Source organism: Podarcis vaucheri, assembly GCF_965113315.1.
Source record: "Podarcis vaucheri genome assembly, chromosome: 15".
Lineage (NCBI taxonomy): Eukaryota > Metazoa > Chordata > Lepidosauria > Squamata > Lacertidae > Podarcis > Podarcis vaucheri.
Window position 1 is genome coordinate 13,552,646 of NC_138753.1, and position 19,307 is coordinate 13,571,952.

Below are 19,307 nucleotides of genomic sequence, written 5' to 3' on the forward strand. Positions count from 1 at the left end.
CAGATGGGCAGGGTATAAACAAATTATTTATTATTATTATTATTATTATTATTATTATTATTATTATTATCTCCTCTCAAAAAGGATAGCTGGAGAAGGTTCAGAAAGGAGCAACCAGAATGAAGTTGAAGTCTGAAGAATACCATTGCAAGCACTTTGATGATCATTGGACTAAGGAATGTTTCAACCTTTAAAATCCATTTTGAAATGCTTTTGTTTTAAAGGTACACCTGCTTGCCGCCCTGGGCTCCTCGGGTAGGAAGAGCAAGATGTAAATTCAATAAATAATCAGGAATCATCATTACTGCCAGCTGCACAGCAATATGCACACAAGGGTAATCACGGAGCAAAGAAAATTGAGGTAGTACCAAAACTAAAGGTCTTTATTTCTCTTTCTCTTTTTTTAAAAATAAAAAATATATTATTTCAAAACAGGCCTCTGCAACCCACCTTCCTTGGGATTCATGCAGCAGGAACAGCTGTTGACTGAAAAGCATGGCAGTGGTGTGTGTGTGTGTGTGTGTGTGTGTGTGTGTGTGTAAACCACTGAGCTGTGCCATTAAGTAAGGGGCCCATTCAGAGTCGCTGGCAGCCTTGGGAGTGTTTGATGCCATTGGCAAAGATGAGGTGCTCACATAGAACCACCATCTCTACGGACTTTGGGCATTGCCAAAGAACCACACATTTCTCTGCTGCAGAGGGTCAGCATAAGGCCAGCCCAGGTCAAGTCCTTCTTATCAGCTTTGTAGGAATGGAGGAGAAATTTGGTTCGGTTCACACGTAAACGTGAATCTACGCAATTCACTCTTTGTGAACCAAGAGACACAGCCGTCCTTCAAAATTCGCACTTCTCTGAATTTTGCAAATCTGTTCTTTCGGTCAAGCAGTGTGTGCAAAGAATTGTACACAGGTAAAGTTTTCATAGAAACGCATATGCTGGTGAAAATAGCAAACCCAAAATGCACCGTGTTTGGCAAAATATGCTTTGCATGCAAAAATGTGTGATGCAGGAGAAATTTTGTAGAAAAACTAAAAAAAGACATGAATATTATTAAGGATTGAATACTTACCCAGTAGCTAGCAAGACTGGATGTGTGTGTGTGTGTTACAATTAAATTTAGTTGACTAGTTATATTTTGCTATACATCAAAGAAAAACCATGAAAATATTTTTTTTAAAAAGCAAAAATGTGTACATGAGAATTTGCACTAAAATGCTGGTGGATTTTCACAAGGACTTCTTAAAAGATATATAATTGCAAACTGATGTGGAAATGTGGACAACTGAACCTAAGATGGGGGAAAATGAGAATGAGAGAATTGCATCACAAGATTGTGAATTTCAAAGGACGGCTGTGTTTTAAGTCTGCATCTTGTTTCATTGCTACTAGGAAAGTTCATCTTTAATTGCAAGTGGAATCGACCCCACATCCCTAGGCTAGTTTGACATTACTGGTTCCCTAACTTCCAAAAGAAACTACGTGCAATTTGGCTGCATCTATAGTGTAACTCCAAGAAGGACCATTGCTGCTTTTCCTTCTCTCTTCGACATATGTCCTCGGCTTCTGCACCATCCCTAGTCGAGAGTCCCAGAGGCTGTCTCAAATCCTCCCCAGACAGCTTGCATCTTGTCTTTTTTTATAGCGTTCCAGTGTCCACCTCAAGTGACACTGAGAATATTGGGGGAGTCTATAAAACAGCCTCTCCGAGCCGTAGAAGGGAGGCGAGTCCCGTGCTTCCGGGGTTCAGCAGGAAGGGGTAGGTGGATAAATCTCTCAGGTCGACAGCCACATATTCGAGGAGAAGGAAGAGGAGGCGGGGCATGTGCTTGGTGAGTGGATCCTGGAAGAAGTTAAGAAGTAAATATATGAGGAAGAAAGGGGGGCAGCGGCGGAGCAAGCCGATCAGGCACCTGGGGCGACGCGTGGTCAGGGCCAGCTTCCCGTGGGGCGCAGTGAGCCAGGGCAGGACACTCCGCAGGACCTCTGAGGAGTCTGCCTGACTCCTCCCACTCAGCCGCCCTACAACTGAGAGAGAGGTGGCAGGCAGACCGTTCGGGGCAGCACAGAGCCTACGGGCGCCCAAGCCACTGTGTCACTCCCAGGAGAGACGCGTGGCTCAGGCGCGCTGCAGGCCCTGCGGTGAGTGCCGCTCGACATTTTGTCATCCCCCCTCAGTGGTGGTTATTTTTTTTAAAAAAAATATTTAATAATTTTTTCAATACAAACAACAATCGCAAAAGACACATACAACAAAAACCATAATAACACTAATACAGCGGTACCTCGGGTTAAGTAGTTAATTCGTTCTGGAGGTCCGTTCTTAACCTGAAACTATTCTTAACCTGAAGCACCACTTTAGCTAATGGGGCCTCCCGCTGCTGCCGCACCACCGGAGCATGATTTCTGTTCTCATCCTGAAGCAAAGTTCTTAACCTGAAGCACTATTTCTGGGTTAGCGGAGTTTGTAACCTGAAACGTATGTAACCTGAAGCGTATGTAACCCGAGCTACCACTGTAACACGATTTGACAATTCAGATTTGAATACACTGATATACCTATGACTACACCCTTGGACTGCAAGAAGATCAAACCTATCCATTCTTAAGGAAATCAGCCCTGAGTGTTCACTGGAAGGACAGATCCTGAAGCTGAGACTCCAATACTTTGGCCACCTCATGAGAAGAGAAGACTCCCTGGAAAAGACCCTGACGTTGGGAAAGATGGAGGGCAGAAGGAGAAGGGGACGACAGAGGACGAGATGGTTGGACAGAGTTCTCGAAGCTATCATCATGAGTTTGACCAAACTGCGGGAGGCAGCGAAGACAGGAGAGCCTGGCGTGCTCTGGTCCATGGGGTCACGAAGAGTCAGACACGGCTAAACGACTAAACAACAACACCCTTTTAAACAATATTTTCCCACCTCTCTCTCCTCCCCCTACTTCCCACCACTATCCGCCTTATCGCTTAAATATTCCTTCCAGATTTCTTCATATTTATCCATTCTTCATTTGCGTCGACATGCAATTTGTTCGTATGTAGCTAATCTGTCCATATTATCAATCCATGTGCTCAATGGAATCTTTTTGTGGCTCTTCCAATTCATCAAAACAAGTTTTTTTTTGCTTCTGTGGTGACACCCGAGGTGGCCTGCCCCCCCACCGCACCGCCCTTCCTCTGCCCCCGGGGAGGGGAGGGGAACCAAGAAAAATACCAACCTTGAATGCCCTTGAATAGGGGCTTCTCATGCACTTGATCCAGAACCTGCAGTGAGTGTGGAATATTGCAGCACGATTGCTAGCAGGAGTGAGGCCTTGCCAGCATGTAACACACCTGTGCTCAGAGCTCTGCACTGGTTGCTGATTTCCTACCTGGCTGAGTTCAAGGTGTTGTTACTATTAGTATATAAAGCCCTTAGCAACTTGGGACCAGTTTCCTTGGGAGATTGCCTCACCCCCCTCCCATCTATGTCCACTTGACTGCTTCAACATGCAGAACTGGCACTGTTACAGGTGCCACACAATACTCATTGCGTAAGAAATCCATCTTTTAGTGTGGCTGCACCTACACGTTGGAACTCCCTGCCTGTGGAAATCGGCAGGTGCTTTCACTGTACTCTTTCCAGCACCCGCTGAAAACATTTTTATTTAGATAAGCCTACTAGATATGTAGAATGTTGATGCACATTTTAGCCTGTTTTTAGTTTATTGTTGATTCTACCTTTTTTGATGTTTTAAATCCTTGTTTTTAACATTTTTTAAACTGATAATTTCATTCTTCTTTGCTTTTTATGCTCTGGTGGTTTTTGTTTTTAAAAAAAAACAGCCGTGGTGTACCAATTTTAGGAAATAAATAAATAAATATGATTGGCAGGGGGCAGGACTAGATGATGCTCCTGGTCTGGTCCAACTCTACAATTCTATGATTTTCCCAAGGTAAAATACTTGGGTCCTAAGTTGTTCAGGGCCTTATAAGTTAATGTGACAATTTATGATGATTGTGATGGTTTATTGTTCGATGTTGGTTTTATCTGTGAAATGGACGTCATGTGACCACATGCTTGATGGGTGAGGTTTTTGCATTTGGGACAAAATGATTGAACAGGATGTTTAGATGAGGACAGAAGAAGCTTAATTTGGACTAAGTCCTGTTGAATTCAGTGGGATTTACTGCCAAGCAGACATGCATAGGCTTGCGCACTCAGTCACCACCTCATTTTATACTGTTTTTCATAGCCACTTACAATTTCATTGAACAGCCTTTTCCTTCCCGTGTAAGTCGCACATGACGGCATCTTCTTTTTCCTAAGATTTTCCCCACGCCAAAATAAAATAAATAAAATGAGAGACATGTTGGTTCATCCCGGCATCACATCCCCAAAATTTCCTCTTTTTCACCGGGAGCAAAATGAAAGCCTTCCCCCCTCAAAAAATATTGAGGGGTGGAAGGAAAGAAAGAACATTATATGAATGGCTACAGGCTCCCTAGCTCTTTGAATTGAAGGAAAATAAATAAATAAACTCACCCTGTCATGATGAGCCACATTCACACTATCTGTTTAAAGCACTATGATGCCCCTTGAAGCAGTCATGGCTTCCCCCCAAAGAATTCTGGGAGTTTTAAAGGGTGCTGAGAGTTGTTAGGAGCCTCCTATTCTCCTCCCAGAACTTCAATTCTCAGAGTGTTTTAACAGTCAACCCCTCTTCCCAGGGAACTCTGGGAATTATATCTCTGTGAGGGGAATGGGGTCTTCTAACAAATATCACACCCTTTAAAAAAACTACAGCTCCCAGAATGCTTTGGGGGAAGCCCTGACTGTCTAAAGTGGTATTGCAATGCTTTAAATGCATGTGACCCAAGTCAGAGCTGGCTGAAAACATTTTGCCGCCTGAGACAAAGGACAAGGTGATGCGCCTTCCTCATTCCGGCTACAGAAGCCGACTGGTCTTGCACTCGAATCTTACGTAAGCACTGGTGTTGAGGTAGACGCCCACACCACACCCGAGGGCAGCTAAAGCGAGTGTAGGGCATAACTTGAAGCCCCCAATTCTGCCTTCCAACATCTCGCTGCCACCCCTCAGCAACTAAGGCTGCCACCACATGCCACCTAACAGTAGAGCCGGCCTTGGGTCAACAGATTGTGACATGGCTGCTGTTGCTTCTTGAGCATTACGGCCAAAAAAGGATTGGAATCTAAACCACCCTCTTCCAAGCCCAAACCGTTAACCACGGCAAGCAGCAGACGCGGCCCAGATTTATGGCGTGTTGCGGCCCTTCTGGAGAGGAGGAAGAACGTGATGCCTACTCACAGGTTTGATGGAATCCTGTTCTGCATACTTGAACTTCTTCTGCTTGTAGTAGTCCCGGTTGGATAGGAAGTTGAGCAGAAGGAGATCACAAAGTACAGAGGCCTGCAGAAGACAATACAGGACTTCCAGTGTTGTTGACATGTGCTTTGGGTGGCTACAGATGGACCTGAGTGACGATGCCCTCCTGCCATTCCCACAGACACTCTCACTTTCCTTATTTACAAGGTAATGAAGTCTCTGTTTCCTGCCATGTGCTCCTTCTAAAGCTAGTTTTGTCTCCCATTATAATCTTTCACAGAAAAATTGAGTCTCTGGAAGCTAAATCTCTGAAAGGGCGGTGAATGTCAGTGTACTCACACGGGTAGAAAAAAATCAGCACATGGACTCCGACTAACATTGGGAATAACTTCCTTAAAAGCTGTTCAACAGTGGAATGGACCAGACCCTTCAAGTGTTCCTCTTTTACAGGGACATTACGGGATTCACAGAAGCTGTGCAGGTTTCTGATTTGATCCCAGAATATCCCGCTTTTCCTTAGTGTATTTTTTGTCTTTGTGGAAGCCACCCAGAGTGGCTGGGGAAACCCAGCCAGATGGGCGGGGTACAAATAAATTATTATTATTATTATTATTATTATTATTATTATTATTATTATTATTATTATTAGGATGTCCCTATTTTCATTGGAGAGACTTTGGAGGGTATAATGGACTCCCTTAGAAGCTGGTGGACTCTCCTTTGTTGGAGGTTTTTAAGCAGAGGCTTGATGACATCTCCCAAAGACTTCTGGGAACTGTAGTTTGTTAAGGGTGCTCCTATGCCCCTCACAGAGCTTCAGTTCCCAAAGTGGTTGAACCATCAGTCCCTCTTTCCAGGGATCTTTGTGAGGGGAACATGGGGTCTCCTAACAACTCTCAGCACCCGTAACTCCAGGATGCCATGACCATCAGAAGTGGCACCAGAGTATTTTAAATGGATGGTGTGAGAAAACCACACAGACCACCTGGTCACAGTCTTACCAACAATGGCGAGATGGGTTGCATGTTGCATTTAAACTATAGCCACTGAATCCAAATTGGCTTCTATGCCAATAATTTGGCATGCAGATCTCTGGCAAATCTGTGTCTTCTTCTGTCCTCTCTTTATGTTGATGCATTAAGTGACAACAACCCTCGAGGTTGTAAATGCCTGCAGATTCTTTTGGAGTTTCACCTGTTTCATAGCCAGAATAGAGCTTAATTCGTTCTTAACCTGAAACTGTTCTTAACCTGAAGCACCACTTTAGCTAATGGGGCCTCCTGCTGCCGCTGCACGATTTCTAGTCCCATCCTGAGGTAAAGTTCTTAACCCGAGGTACTATTTCTGGGTTAGCGGAGTCTGTAACCTGAAGCATCCTGTAACCCGAGGTACCACTGTACTTCCTTACACAACACATAGTGAAACTGGGGAACTCCCTGTCACATGAGGCAGAGATGGCGACCAACTTGGATGGCTCTACAAGAGAATTAGATTAATGGAGAAAAGGACCGTCAGTGGCTACTAGCCATGGTGGCTGTGTTCTGTCTGCTGTTGGAGGTGCTGTTGTTGATTCTGAATTGCAGTGGCTGGGCATTACAAGTGAGGAGAGTGCTCTTGCACCTGGGTCCTGCTTCAGAGTTTGCCACAGCCATCTGGTTGGCCACAGTGAGACTAGACAGACCCTCTAGGGCCTGATCTAGCAGCCAGACTCCTCCGGGGTTCTTCATAACAACACTTACCACTCCAAAGATGCCAATCCCGGAGCCTATGGTTGTCATCGTTGGAATAATGTCAAATTTTCCTGCCTGGATAGGAACAGAGATGGCAAGGGGAGAACTGTTACTGTCTTTAATGGGCACCAAAGAAAGCAAGTGAGCTTTGATTGGTTAATTCTGCACAACTATGGGTGATTAAAGCTGCAGGAAGGGGTGTGGCCTGGGAATGCCCCACCCCCTGATTTGCATCTTGCTTGGGAATAAATTCCATCTAAAACAATAGGATTTTCACAATACGGAGTATGTGATCTGCACCCAATGCAGGTAAACCTTCTGCTTGAGCTTTCAACCTGGGACTGAGAGGCACTGAGATATAGTGGTTAGAGGAGTAGTGAGGAACCTTCATCCCTCCAGATGTTGCTGAACTCCCAGCTTCCATCATCCTGCCTGGACTCCTGCCTGGAGGTTAATTGGGAGAGGGGAGCAGAGGAAGGCAACCCACCAACCCAGATAGTCTAGGCTATAATTTGCAGCCAGCAAGCTGCATGCACATTCTTCTCAATATTTTTATTATTATTGAAGGAGCTCTCACCCACCTGGAGATTCAAGCATCGTTCTACCCGGCCACTGAGGTCCAGCGCCGAGGGCCTTCTGGCGGTTCCCTCGCTGCGAGAAGCCAAGTTACAGGGAACCAGGCAGAGGGCCTTCTCGGTAGTGGCGCCTTCCCTGTGGAACGTCCTCCCACCAGATGTCAAAGAGAACAACAACTACCAGACTTTTAGAAGACATCTGAAGGCAACCCTGTTTAGGGAAGCTTTTAATGTTTGATGCATTACTGTATTTTAATATTTTGTTGGGGGCCGCCCAGGGTGGCTGGGGAAGCCCAGCCAGATGGGCCAGGTATAAATAATAAATTATTGTTATTATTATTATTATTATTATTATTATTATTATTATTATTACCCTTGCCACCTGGAGGGGGCCAGGCAAACCTAGATATTTCAGGAGGTCTGGCAACCCTACTCGCAGCTGCATTTGACTGATGTTTACCAGCCTACTTGGAAGAAAGGCTCCACTCACAACATTCGAGGCCACAAGGAGAAAACGCCAAAGGGAGCCTTACCTTCCCATTCACCAGAATGTCAAATCGGATGCCAAACACCTTGTACAGGGTTCTTAGGTCTCTTCCGTTTTCTCTGTAATATTTGGCGTACCTTTCAAAGCAAAAAGAGGCAATTTGTATGCATGAAGACGAACAAGGGTTCCTGGAACTGGAATCCTCAGAGTCTCTCTCTCTGTCTGGCCCTCAAGGCTCTCCCCAGACCACCCCCCTCACAGCAGTGCTCTCCCCATGTATGATGCCAGCAGCTGGCATTTATTGGTGAGTGGCATATTGGTTAGAGTGATGGACTAGGAGCTGGGAGAGACTCGGGTTCAAATCCCCCCACTGAGCCACGGATGTGACCTTGAGGACCAGTCCTTGCCTCTCTCAGGCTGAACTACCTCACAGAGTTGTTGTGAGGAAAAAATGGAGAGGGAGAAGAGCTGAGCGTGCCACGTTGAGCTCCTTGGAGGCAAAGGTGGGGATACAAATGGAATAAATAAATAAATAAGGGCGGGGGGAGAGAGACGGAAGGACGGGACAGAACAACCCCAAAAGGCCACCGTACCTGAAGTTGAACCCTGGAGAGAGGTTGTTGTCGTCATTGTAAAGCCCATGGAACCGGTAAACGGGCACACAGTGCCTCACAGGCCAGTCGAGGTCACAGTCCCAGGAGATGGTGATGCCAACGACGCCCCCCTGCCCAGGGGAACAAGAGGGCATCCTAAATTTTTTGGGGGGCCTAAGAGAGTGGGGCCCTAAGCTATAGCTTGTTTAGCTTATAAGTAAATCCGGCACGGCCTGCAAAACTGGTTTGCGTCTGAAGGAGTTGGAGCCATCCATGCCTGCTTAGCACCCTACCCACTTTGACTCAGCACCTACTAGTCAACCCATTTCCCCTTGCCCAGACTGGCCAGGAGGAAGTCCTCACCTTAAGGGCGAGAACGGAAAACTTCTGCCCGGATTCCTCCACCACGTACCCCAGCTCAAACACAGGACACAGGGGGTCCCTGTCTTTGTGGTAGGTGCAGTTCCTGAGGTAGCTCTTGGTGACTCGCTCCACAAGGTTACGTCTGCGGAAGAGGAAGAAACAAACCCGGTCATCTCTGTTTGCGGATGGCTCACTAAATGAGGGTTGTTAACTGGGCTGCCAGCTGCCTTGAGCATCATGCCGTGAGCGGAAAAGGCAGGGTAGGTTCAAGACAGGACCCCACCTGGAGTCCTGTGTCCAGCTTCATTATACAGCTTCCAGAGTGAAATATACCGTATTTTTTGCACCATAACACTCACTTTTTTCCTCCTAAAAAGTAAGGGGAAATGCCTGTGCGTGTTATGGAGGAAATGCCTATGGGTGGCATGCCTACGGATTTTCCTCCTCTAAAAACTACATGCGTGTTATGGTCGGGTGCGTGTTATAGAGCGAAAAATACGGTACTCAGAGTCAAGTGTGGATTTCATGCTCTTTATTCAGCTCATAGTGGTGAGGAGGAATGGAAGTTCCCCCCAAATGTCTGCTTTATATACATTATTTACACAATGGGCCCCACGTGATTGGCTAATTCTGGGATTCTCCTGTAGGCCAATCAGGTTGCAGATTCACTTCCACCCGAGGTTGGATTGGGTAGCTCCTGTGGCCCAGCCAGACTGCTGAATTCTGAATCCTATTGTTCTAGGACCAATCAGACTGCTGCATTCTGAATCCTATTGTTCTAGGACCAATCAGACTGCTGCATTCTGAATCTTATTGTTCTAGGACCAATCAGACTGCTGCATTCTGGATCCTATTGTTCTAGGACCAATCAGACTGCTGCATTCTGAATCCTATTGTTCTAGGACCAATCAGACTGCTGCATTCTGAATCCTATTGTTCTAGGACCAATCAGACTGCTGCAATTTGGATCCTATTCAACTCAGAACATAACACAGAGGATGCTGAAGACGCACCTCTTTGCCCCGGCTTGAGCTGTACGGTTTTAGGACCAACTTTATTTTTATGGTTCTAACTTTTTAAAAAATAATTCTTATTAGTTTTCCATCACAATAATCCAATAAAAGCCACATTATAACAATGCCAAATTATAATTATAAAAGCCAAATTATACAATTTAGGTGCCCCCCTCCCCCTGTGTGCTATAATTGATGGTTTGGCGATGATTTACTATATTTCTGCATTCCAAAATCTTATGAATGTCCACTACACTCCAGTCAGAATAACAAACCCTTAGACGATTCTAACTTCTTTTAAACTGTTTTTAATTTTATAAGTCGCCGTGGAGGGGCAGGTAATATAAGAACAAACCAACAACAACATTACCGTATAGCATGAGGACTGTCCCACACGATCTCATGGATCCCGGGCTTACCTGGCAACTTTGAATTTGGGGAAGGTGATGCTGTTCTTGATAAACAAGGTGAAGTTTTCAGCCGCCAGAAGCAGAGGGGGGCTGTAAGACAAAAGAAGGATTAGTGCCTATGTGTCAAAATGCCTGTGTCCAAAGGAGGTGGGGATACCCTTCCACTTTACCTGTTTACAAAATTATATGCCACTATTAATAAAAACAACCCAGAGCCATTAGCAACAATTAAAACCATATACAAACACAAACACACATAAAAAATGCACACATAAAACCCTCCCAGTTCATGCTGTGTTGAGGATCCCAGGAATAGACAATCATTGATTAGATGGACCCAAGGTCTAAGAGACAACATCCTACATTCTTCTGATTTTATGAGGACTAGTGTCGCTTGGATGAGAAAGCAGAGACTTACTTAGGAACTTTGTCATCGATCTCCACCGGACACCACCCAAAGATCTCGCAGGTTTTCTCTGTGTGGCTAAAATTCACACACTTCCCAGTCATGATACCTGCAGGAAATGGAAAACACAGCCCGGTTAGTAAAAGATCACCTAAGAGACCAGCATGAGGTATTTGCAGTCTTTGGATAAAGCTCTACTACACTCTAACCCAGGCATAGCCAAACTCGGCCCTCCAGATGTTTTGAGACTACAGTTCCCATCATCCTGACCACTGGTCCTGTTAGCTAGGGATGATGGGAGTTGTACTCCCAACACATCTGGAGGGCCAAGTTTGCCTATGCCTGCTCTAACCCATGATTTCCTCCAGCAGCTTGTAAACCTGTGAAAGGGAACTTCTGCATTTAATCTATGCACTTCACCTTGAAAGCTTTAGACCAGGGATGGGGAACTTGCGGGTCTCCAGAGGTTGAAGAACTATAACTCCCATCCTCCTCCCTGACATATTGCCACACTAGCCGGGGCTGATGGGAGTTGGAGTCCGTCAACACAGAAGTTTATAACATTATGCATGGCATGGTGAGAGTGGATAGAGAAAAGCTTTTTGCCCTCTCTTTTGCAGTCCTGCCCTGACTTCATGCAAATCCGGGATGGTGATGCTAATCCTCCAATGCGGGCTGTGCGACGACAGCCTTACATTTTTTTATATATAGGAAGATATCTAATGAGTCACAGGGTGAACGCAACAAGGGCTTATTGCCTGCATGGTTTCCTTCTCACCTTGGCCTTGACGAAGGAACTTTCCGGCAGTGCATTCGCTGTCTTGGTCACATTTCCCTGCTTCGGGATGCTGAGATAAGGGCAGAAAAAATGTGTGTCACTCAACAACCAGGATGTAAATTTACATCACATCTCTTTTGCATTCTTACATCAGGCACTTCATTGCTGGGGACTCTGTGGCCCTCCAGACGTTGCTGGACTAAAACTCCGACCACCCCTGATTGTTGGGATGGGAAGAGTCAAACTAGTGATGGAGGAGCACAAGTCAGGCTAGCATGGTTGGAAGGTTTGCTGAGGAAGTGAGTCTCACTTCACTGGGGGTTACAGGATGGAAGCAGCAAGACTTGGGAGATGGTGTGTGTTGGTGGAGGGACAGGTTCCTGATGGCGGATGACCTTGTGTGGTATGGAAAGGAGGACAAGAAACAAAGTTTGATGGCATTGTCTGCATCAGCTTGATGCATCCCTGAAAATAGCACAAGGACTCTCATCCCGTTACTTGTTTTGCTTTGTCCCTGATTAGTGCTCTGCTTCTTGGTTGTTTGCCAGGAAAGCACTTCATTAAAGCACTTCAATTAATTTGTACAAACGTCTTGCGACATCCCTCATCCTGGCCACTTTACAGACCTTTCACCCTTCCTAGTCGGGACCTTTTGGAACTCCCCCCTATTAACATTTATGCTCGTTTCTTTTCAGGTTTGGGGCTCTCTTGTTCTTGCACAATTGCTGCTACTTCCCACTGGGGCAAGAACACTCCCTTCTGAATCATCTGCGTTCGCCGCAGAAAGCTTTGCAATATCAGTGACCTCTGATTACATTAAATTCCTGGGCTTTGCAGAGGGAGGGAGACAGAATCTGTTATTCTTCAGTCCATTGCTAGCCTTGAACTTGCAGAGCTTTTGCTCGTGCCTGTTAGTTTTGCCAACTTTCCCCCATTTGAAACTCTTCTCTACAGTGGTACCTCGGGTTAAGAACTTAATTCGTTCTGGAGGTCTGTTCTTAACCTGAAACTGTTCTTAACCTGAAGCACCACTTTAGCTAATGGGGCCTCCCGCTGCTGCTGAGCGATTTCTGTTCTCACCCTGAAGCAAAGTTCTTAACCCAACGTAATATTTCTGGGTTAGCAGAGTCTGTAACCTGAAGCTTATGTAACCTGAAGCGTATGTAACCCGAGGTACCACTGTATTTAATTTGGGCTTTTGTGGTAAAATAAGAAGGCAGTTGACAGGGTGTCCTCTTGAATGTTTTAGCCAGATGATGGAATGTTATTATCATGGTGGCCTGCTTGTATCTTTAGGGGAAAGACATCCTTCTCTGTCCTGGTTCGATCCAGGTGTTTTGGACTAAAACTCCCCATCAGCCCCAGACGTGGCATGATACAGGTCTAGGAGGGGCAAGAGCCAGACTGCAGCTGGTAGGATTGCCACCTTTCTTCCCACAGATGCATAGCTTGGTGGAACTGCTGTGGATTAAAGCAGATCTATGGAGCAAAGACCTGTGATGCAGCTGGCTGCGTTTGACCCCTGTGGATGGGTCAGTGGTCAGAGCTGTGTGAAAGTCTAACAGCTCTTTATACTCATAGCTGTTCGGCAATCCAACAGACTCCCTCGAAAGGTGGTGGCTCTCCTTCATAGGAGGTTTTTGAAGCAGAGGTTGGATGGCCATCTGTCATGGATGCTTTAGCCGAGATTCCTGCATTGCAGGGGGTTGGACTAGATGACCCTTAGGACCCCTTACAACTCTTCAATTCTATGACTCTAGCGAGTTTATTTATTTATTGGAATAAAATTTAAATGCCGCTTGATTGTAAAAAAACAAAAAACAAACAAAACCAACAACCCTCAGAGCAGTTTGCAAAACAGTGAGATTGAAAACAGCTAAAAACAACTATTTGGTAATGTATTAATTACAAAAAAAGCTAAAAACGGGATTAAAACACATGCCAACATTCAAAACATCTGGTTAGGCTCACCTAAACAAAAATTGTTTTTAGACCACTGTAAGCAGATGAAAACATTAGCAGGATTCTAATAACACTTGTAAGGGACGCGGGTGGCACTGTGGGTTAAACCACAGAGCCTAGGACTTGCCGATCAGAAGGTCAGCGGTTTGAATCCCCGTGATGGGGCAAGCTCCCGTTGCTCGGTCCCTGCTCCTGCCAACCTAGCAGTTTGAAAGCACGTCAAAGTGCAAGTAGATAAATAGGTACCGCTCCGGTGGGAAGGTAAACGGCGTTTCTGTGCACTGCTCTGGCTCGCCAGAAGCGGCTCAGTCATGCTGGCCACATGACCCGGAAGCTGTACGCCGGCTCCCTCGGCCAATAAAGCAAGATGAGCCCCGCAACCCCAGAGTCAGCCAAGACTGGACCTAACGGTCAGAGGTCCCTTTACCTTTACTAATAACACTTGTCGGTAACAAATACTATGGACGATATGGACAGATGCAAAATAGAGGTTGAGAAATAATATTCAGTTGAAAATGTTGGCAATAGAACCCAGGGAGGGGATAGTGGGAAGTCCCGAGATTCAGAGAAATCTCTTTATATGGATATGTATTTGGTATTATTATAACTTTACACTTGTGAAATGAAATGAAAACAATTTTTAAAAAGTTTTTAGCAGGCACAAAAAGAAGTGCAGTGAAAGCACCTGCCTGTTGTCCCTAGGCAGGGAGCAGGGGCGGTCCATCCTGTTTCGCCGCCTGAAGCGAAACAGGGGTGTGCCACTCCCTGCCTTTCCACTGCCCCCCCGATTTATGCTATTGCCGGAATGCCCCCTCTCTCGCTGAACTCATTGAGAGCTGGGGTGCTCTTCAAAGATGTTGCTACTCATCTTCTCCACTCCAGGACTTCAAACTCTGGACTCGCAGGCAAATATTGCGCAGCCTAATTTTGTGTGTGTTTGCTGCTGGCTGCTGTGAGCACTTTCTGAAGAAGGAAAGAGAGTTATGTGGAATTAAGAAACAACCGATTACCTCAGGGCACGTTTCCTGCTTCTGTCCACGGGTGATAATGAAGTTGGTCATAACCACAAAGGAACTGTCGCCCTACAGAGGAAAATAAGACCAGATAGCTTGGTTAAGGAGAAGAGTAATTGGGCCTCTTTTGAATTATGGTGCTGGAGGGGACTCTTGAGAGTCCCATGGACTGCAAGAAGATCAAACCTATCCATTCTTAAGGAAATCAGCCCTGAGTGCTCACTGGAAGGACAGATCCTGAAGCTGAGGCTCCAATACTTTGGCCACCTCATGAGAAGAGAAGACTCCCTGGAAAAGACCCTGATGTTGGGAAAGATGGAGGGCACAAGGAGAAGGGGACGACAGAGGACGAGATGATTGGAGAGTGTTCTCGAAGCTACCAGCATGAGTTTGACTAAACTGCAGGAGGCAGTGGAAGACAGGAGAGCCTGGTGTGCTCTGGTCCATGGGGTCACGAAGAGTCGGACACGACTAAACGACTAAACAACAACAACATGCCTCTTCTGCTCTCTGCTCAACAGTGGAACAGACTCCTTGTGAAGGTGGTGGACTCTCCTTCACGGAAGATCCTTAAGCAGAGGTTGGGTGGCCACCTGTCAGGGATTCTGTAGCTGTGATTCCTGCGTTGCAGGGGGTTGGACTAGATGACCCTCAGGATCCCTTCCAACTGTAGAATTCTGTGATTCTGTGAACCAGGTGGTCCACAGTTTGGCTTAGCAGCTTGCATTTTACCCTGGTGGTGGCATTATCAAATTCCAGGTCAGCTTATTACAAAATCTCCTCCATCCATTATTTAATGATGAGAAGGTTGGTTCATAACACATCAAGCTGCCATATCAACCAGCCTCTAAATTGTGGGATTCCCTTGCTAGGGTGATGCAACTGGTTTCTTCACTATACAGTGGTATCTCGGGTTAAGTACTTAATTCGTTCTGGAGGTCCGTTCTTAACCTGAAACTGTTCTTAACCTGAAGCACCACTTTAGCTAATGGGGCCTCCCGCTGCCGTCGCATTGCTGGAACATGATTTCTGTTCTCATCCTGAAGCAAAGTTCTTAACTTGAGGTACTGTTTCTGGGTTAGTCGAGTCTGTAACCTGAAGCGTATGTAACCTGAAGCGTATGTAACCGGAGGTGCCACTGTACTGCTTTCGGCAAATGCTGAAGACACACATTTTTGCCCCTGAGATGTGTGTTTTGGGGGCCCACCCTATTCTTGTGACTGCAATGTGTTTCAACTGCTTCTAGTTCATAATTTAAAGTTGTTGTCACCTACCCTGGGACATGCTGGTGAAGGGCGGGTAATAGCAATAAATAATAATAATAATATTATCAACTTTCCTGCTCTTATTCCCCACAGAACGGTACAATTCCCAGAATTCCCTGGGAAAGGGCATTGGTGGTTAAACCACTTTTGGAATTGTAGCTCTGTAGCCTCCTAACAACTCTCTGTATTTTTAGCAAACTACAGCTCCCAGAATTCTTTGGGGAAACCCATGACTGCTTATAGTATCATAGTGCTTTACATGTAGGGGGTGAATATGTCCTGGATATCAGCTACCAACAAGCACTGCCATTTGCGTACAGAGTTCAAATATGTATAAACAGCACTAAGCAGGAAGAAAAACTGTCCAATTAATACAACCAGGACAAAAGAAGGGTGAATGGCCAATTTTTGTGAAAAACTTCCATCACAGCCTCTCGTGAAAAAGAAAACTGCTCAGCTCAAAGACTTCTTATCAGTCGCTGATGCACATCCCGGATTACTGGGACATATTCCTCAAAGATGATAGTTGAGAAAAGCTTTTGCCAAGGAGACTTAGGCATAGCTGTCAACTTTTCGCTTTTCTTGCGAGGAATCCTATTCAGAATAAGGGAATTTCCCTTAAAAAAAGGGAAACGTTGGCAGCTATGGACTTAGGATAAACTGGGACATAGAGGATAAAGATTTACTGCTCAAAACAGATCTATAACTGGTTGTTCCATAGTATCACAGTTCTATTTGTGTTGCTGTTAACTAATTGTCCCTTTTTTTTTTTTTACATGTTTGTACTTCGGGGTACATTGCAAATATTTTTACATACTGCTGGGTCTCATTGCGGTTTGTGTCACATTCACAGTGTGTGTGGCCACACTTAACTCTGTGTTTGATTGTGATAATCATTTTACCTACAGTGGTACCTCGAGTTAAGAACTTAATTTGTTCCGGAGGTCCGTTCTTAACCTGAAACTGTTCTTAACCTGAAGCACCACTTTAGCTAATGGGGCCTCCCGCTGCCGTCGCATTGCCGGAACATGATTTCTGTTCTCATCCTGAAGCAAAGTTCTTAACCCGAGGTGCTATTTCTGGGTTAGCGGAGTCTGTAACCTGAAGCATATGTAACCTGAAGTGTATGTAACCTGAGGTACCACTGTATCTGAAAGGTGCTGTTGTTGTTTAAGCTTAAAGATAATAATTATATGGGGAAATAAATGGAAAAATCGTTGACATCCCACTCTGTTTCCCCCCCCCCCCCCACATTTTCTTCATCTTCTTAACTATACTAGCAGAGCCGTTTGTAAAACTCTGAAGGCTGGTTAGGGTGTCCGTGTGGAGAATGTGAAGGACCACATGAATGAGTTGCGAATTGAACAGGAATTGAATTGGTTCCTTTCCAGAGGGCGTGAACTGGCACTGGAACCAATTCCTTTTTCTTAAAACCAAACTTTCCAAGAGCTTCTTTTCCTTCTGTTAGACAGAAGTGCTTAATTCCTTACCTGAGGAGGGAAAACATAATCAGCCACGTCCCATATGTGTGGGCCGATCTCACTGGTATTTGTCAGGGTTAATCCTTTGAGCTTCACAGAGACGGAGCTGATGATGCCATCCTTGGACTGGTAGCCTTTCTCATAAAGGAAAACCCACCTAGTGAAGAAGTGGGAGGGGAGGAGAGACAGAAGATAATTGACAGCCACAAGGAGCAACTGGGTGCTGCGTTCTTGCATCCTCAGAACAGCCAATCACATTGCAGATTCTATACCTGTCTTCTAATTCTGGGATGGGCAACCTGTTGGCTCTAGCCGGTATATGGTCCACAGCCTAAATTTATGTGACCTAAAGCATCATTCAAATACCCTGGACGATCCCTCCACCATGCTTGCCTCTCCTGAACACCAACTCTTTGATGGCACACTGAGCCCTAAAGGAGGGGGAGGGAAAGTTGAAATTCTGGGATATTCAAAAAGCAGCCAGACTTACAATTCATATCTTGCTAGATAGGCACATCATGAGAGCTGACGCTCACAGTCTTCCTGTTACATATTTATATCTATATCTATATCTATATCTATATCTATATCTATATCTATATCTATATCTATATCTATCTATCTATCTATCTATCTATCTATCTATCTATCTATCTATCTATCTATCATCTATCTTCCTTTCTGAGCACTGAAGCCCATTTTAAGCCTGCCTGAACAAAGCTGCTGTACCTGTTACTACTCTTCAGCAATTAAAGCTCACACCAATAACAAACTTAGTTGGTCTCTAAGGTGCTACTGGAAGGATTTTTTTTTTAAAAAAAATTTCAACTACAGCAGGCCAACACGGCTACCTACCTGTATTCTGAGTGAATAAATGTTATTTTCACCTTTTACAAGACTGTTTGTGTGGTGGTTATTTTGAGGGTGAGAAAGTGGGGGGGGGGGAGGAATACCAGGGAAATCCAATCTGCCTTAAAGCATTCTGGATTACTAGCCTTTTAGTTTTTAAGGCTAAAACCAGCCTGTCTAGCGAAATGTTGCAGGGATAAAAGGAAGGACTTCTTCACAGTGCAGAGTTAAACCACGGAACTCATTGAACGGGGGCAGTAATGGCCACCAACATGGATGGCTTTAAAAGAGAGATAGACAAATTCAAGGAGGGTACAGCTACCAATGAATACTAGCTCAGCCTCTGCACTTGGAGGCAGCAATGCTTCTTAATGCCAGTTGCTGGAAACCACAGGAGGGGAGAGGGGTCTTGTGTTCGAATCCTGCTTGTGGGTTTCCCACAGGCATCTGGTTGGCCACTGTGAGAACAGCAGGCCGGACTAGATGGTTTATTTATTGGCCTGATCCAGCAGGGCTCTTCTTAAATTGTCACAGCTGTCTTGCTTTAGTGTGAGACCAAGAGGAGACCTGGTTCAAAACATCCACTTCATCTCTTGTGCCGTGGGAGTCATGCCCACATTCTGCTGTGGGGGTGAAAACCAGATTTATCTCCTTTTTTAGCCCAGCAGTCTCGAACAGACCATGCCACACAATCTTGGATTTCAGCTCGAAAAGTGATGGCTTCCTTTACCGCCTCCGAGAGCCAGGATGAATCAATCCGCTGTGTTTTGCTTGTGACCTAATGGGCTATTTGCGGAGTCAAAACGGAAGGGATCTGATTTGAGGGAATGCTAATCTGGCAAAATAAAAGGGGACACTTCCAGCCACATATGGCATTCCTGGAGCGAAGTGAAAGTGGTTGCTGGATATTTTTCGTTTTTACTAAATATAAGCCGCTATTATAACATCAGGCTCAGGACTGGCCCAATGCATTTTGGCACCTGAGATGAACCTCAAAATGGCGGCCTTCCCCCCAAATGCCAGGGAAGAAGGGGTGAGTGAAGACCTACATCAGGA

General features: G+C 45.4%; 1 protein-coding gene across 1 annotated transcript in view; it reads right to left on the reverse strand.

The window, feature by feature from the left end:
• Window positions 1-1,673: 1,673 nt before the first annotated feature.
• Window positions 1,674-19,307, reverse strand: part of P2RX1 (purinergic receptor P2X 1) — a 28,103-nt gene continuing 10,469 nt past the window's right edge. The window contains exons 2-13 of the mRNA XM_082201492.1: window positions 17,412-17,559; window positions 14,654-14,725; window positions 11,682-11,751; window positions 10,916-11,012; window positions 10,507-10,587; window positions 9,075-9,216; window positions 8,712-8,842; window positions 8,165-8,255; window positions 7,066-7,131; window positions 5,309-5,410; window positions 4,243-4,303; window positions 1,674-1,841 (exon numbers count right to left, since the gene is read on the reverse strand). Coding sequence (XP_082057618.1) covers window positions 4,247-4,303; window positions 5,309-5,410; window positions 7,066-7,131; window positions 8,165-8,255; window positions 8,712-8,842; window positions 9,075-9,216; window positions 10,507-10,587; window positions 10,916-11,012; window positions 11,682-11,751; window positions 14,654-14,725; window positions 17,412-17,559 — 1,057 coding nt within the window. The 3' untranslated portion in view covers window positions 1,674-1,841; window positions 4,243-4,246. The remainder of the gene's footprint in view (window positions 1,842-4,242; window positions 4,304-5,308; window positions 5,411-7,065; window positions 7,132-8,164; window positions 8,256-8,711; window positions 8,843-9,074; window positions 9,217-10,506; window positions 10,588-10,915; window positions 11,013-11,681; window positions 11,752-14,653; window positions 14,726-17,411; window positions 17,560-19,307) is intronic.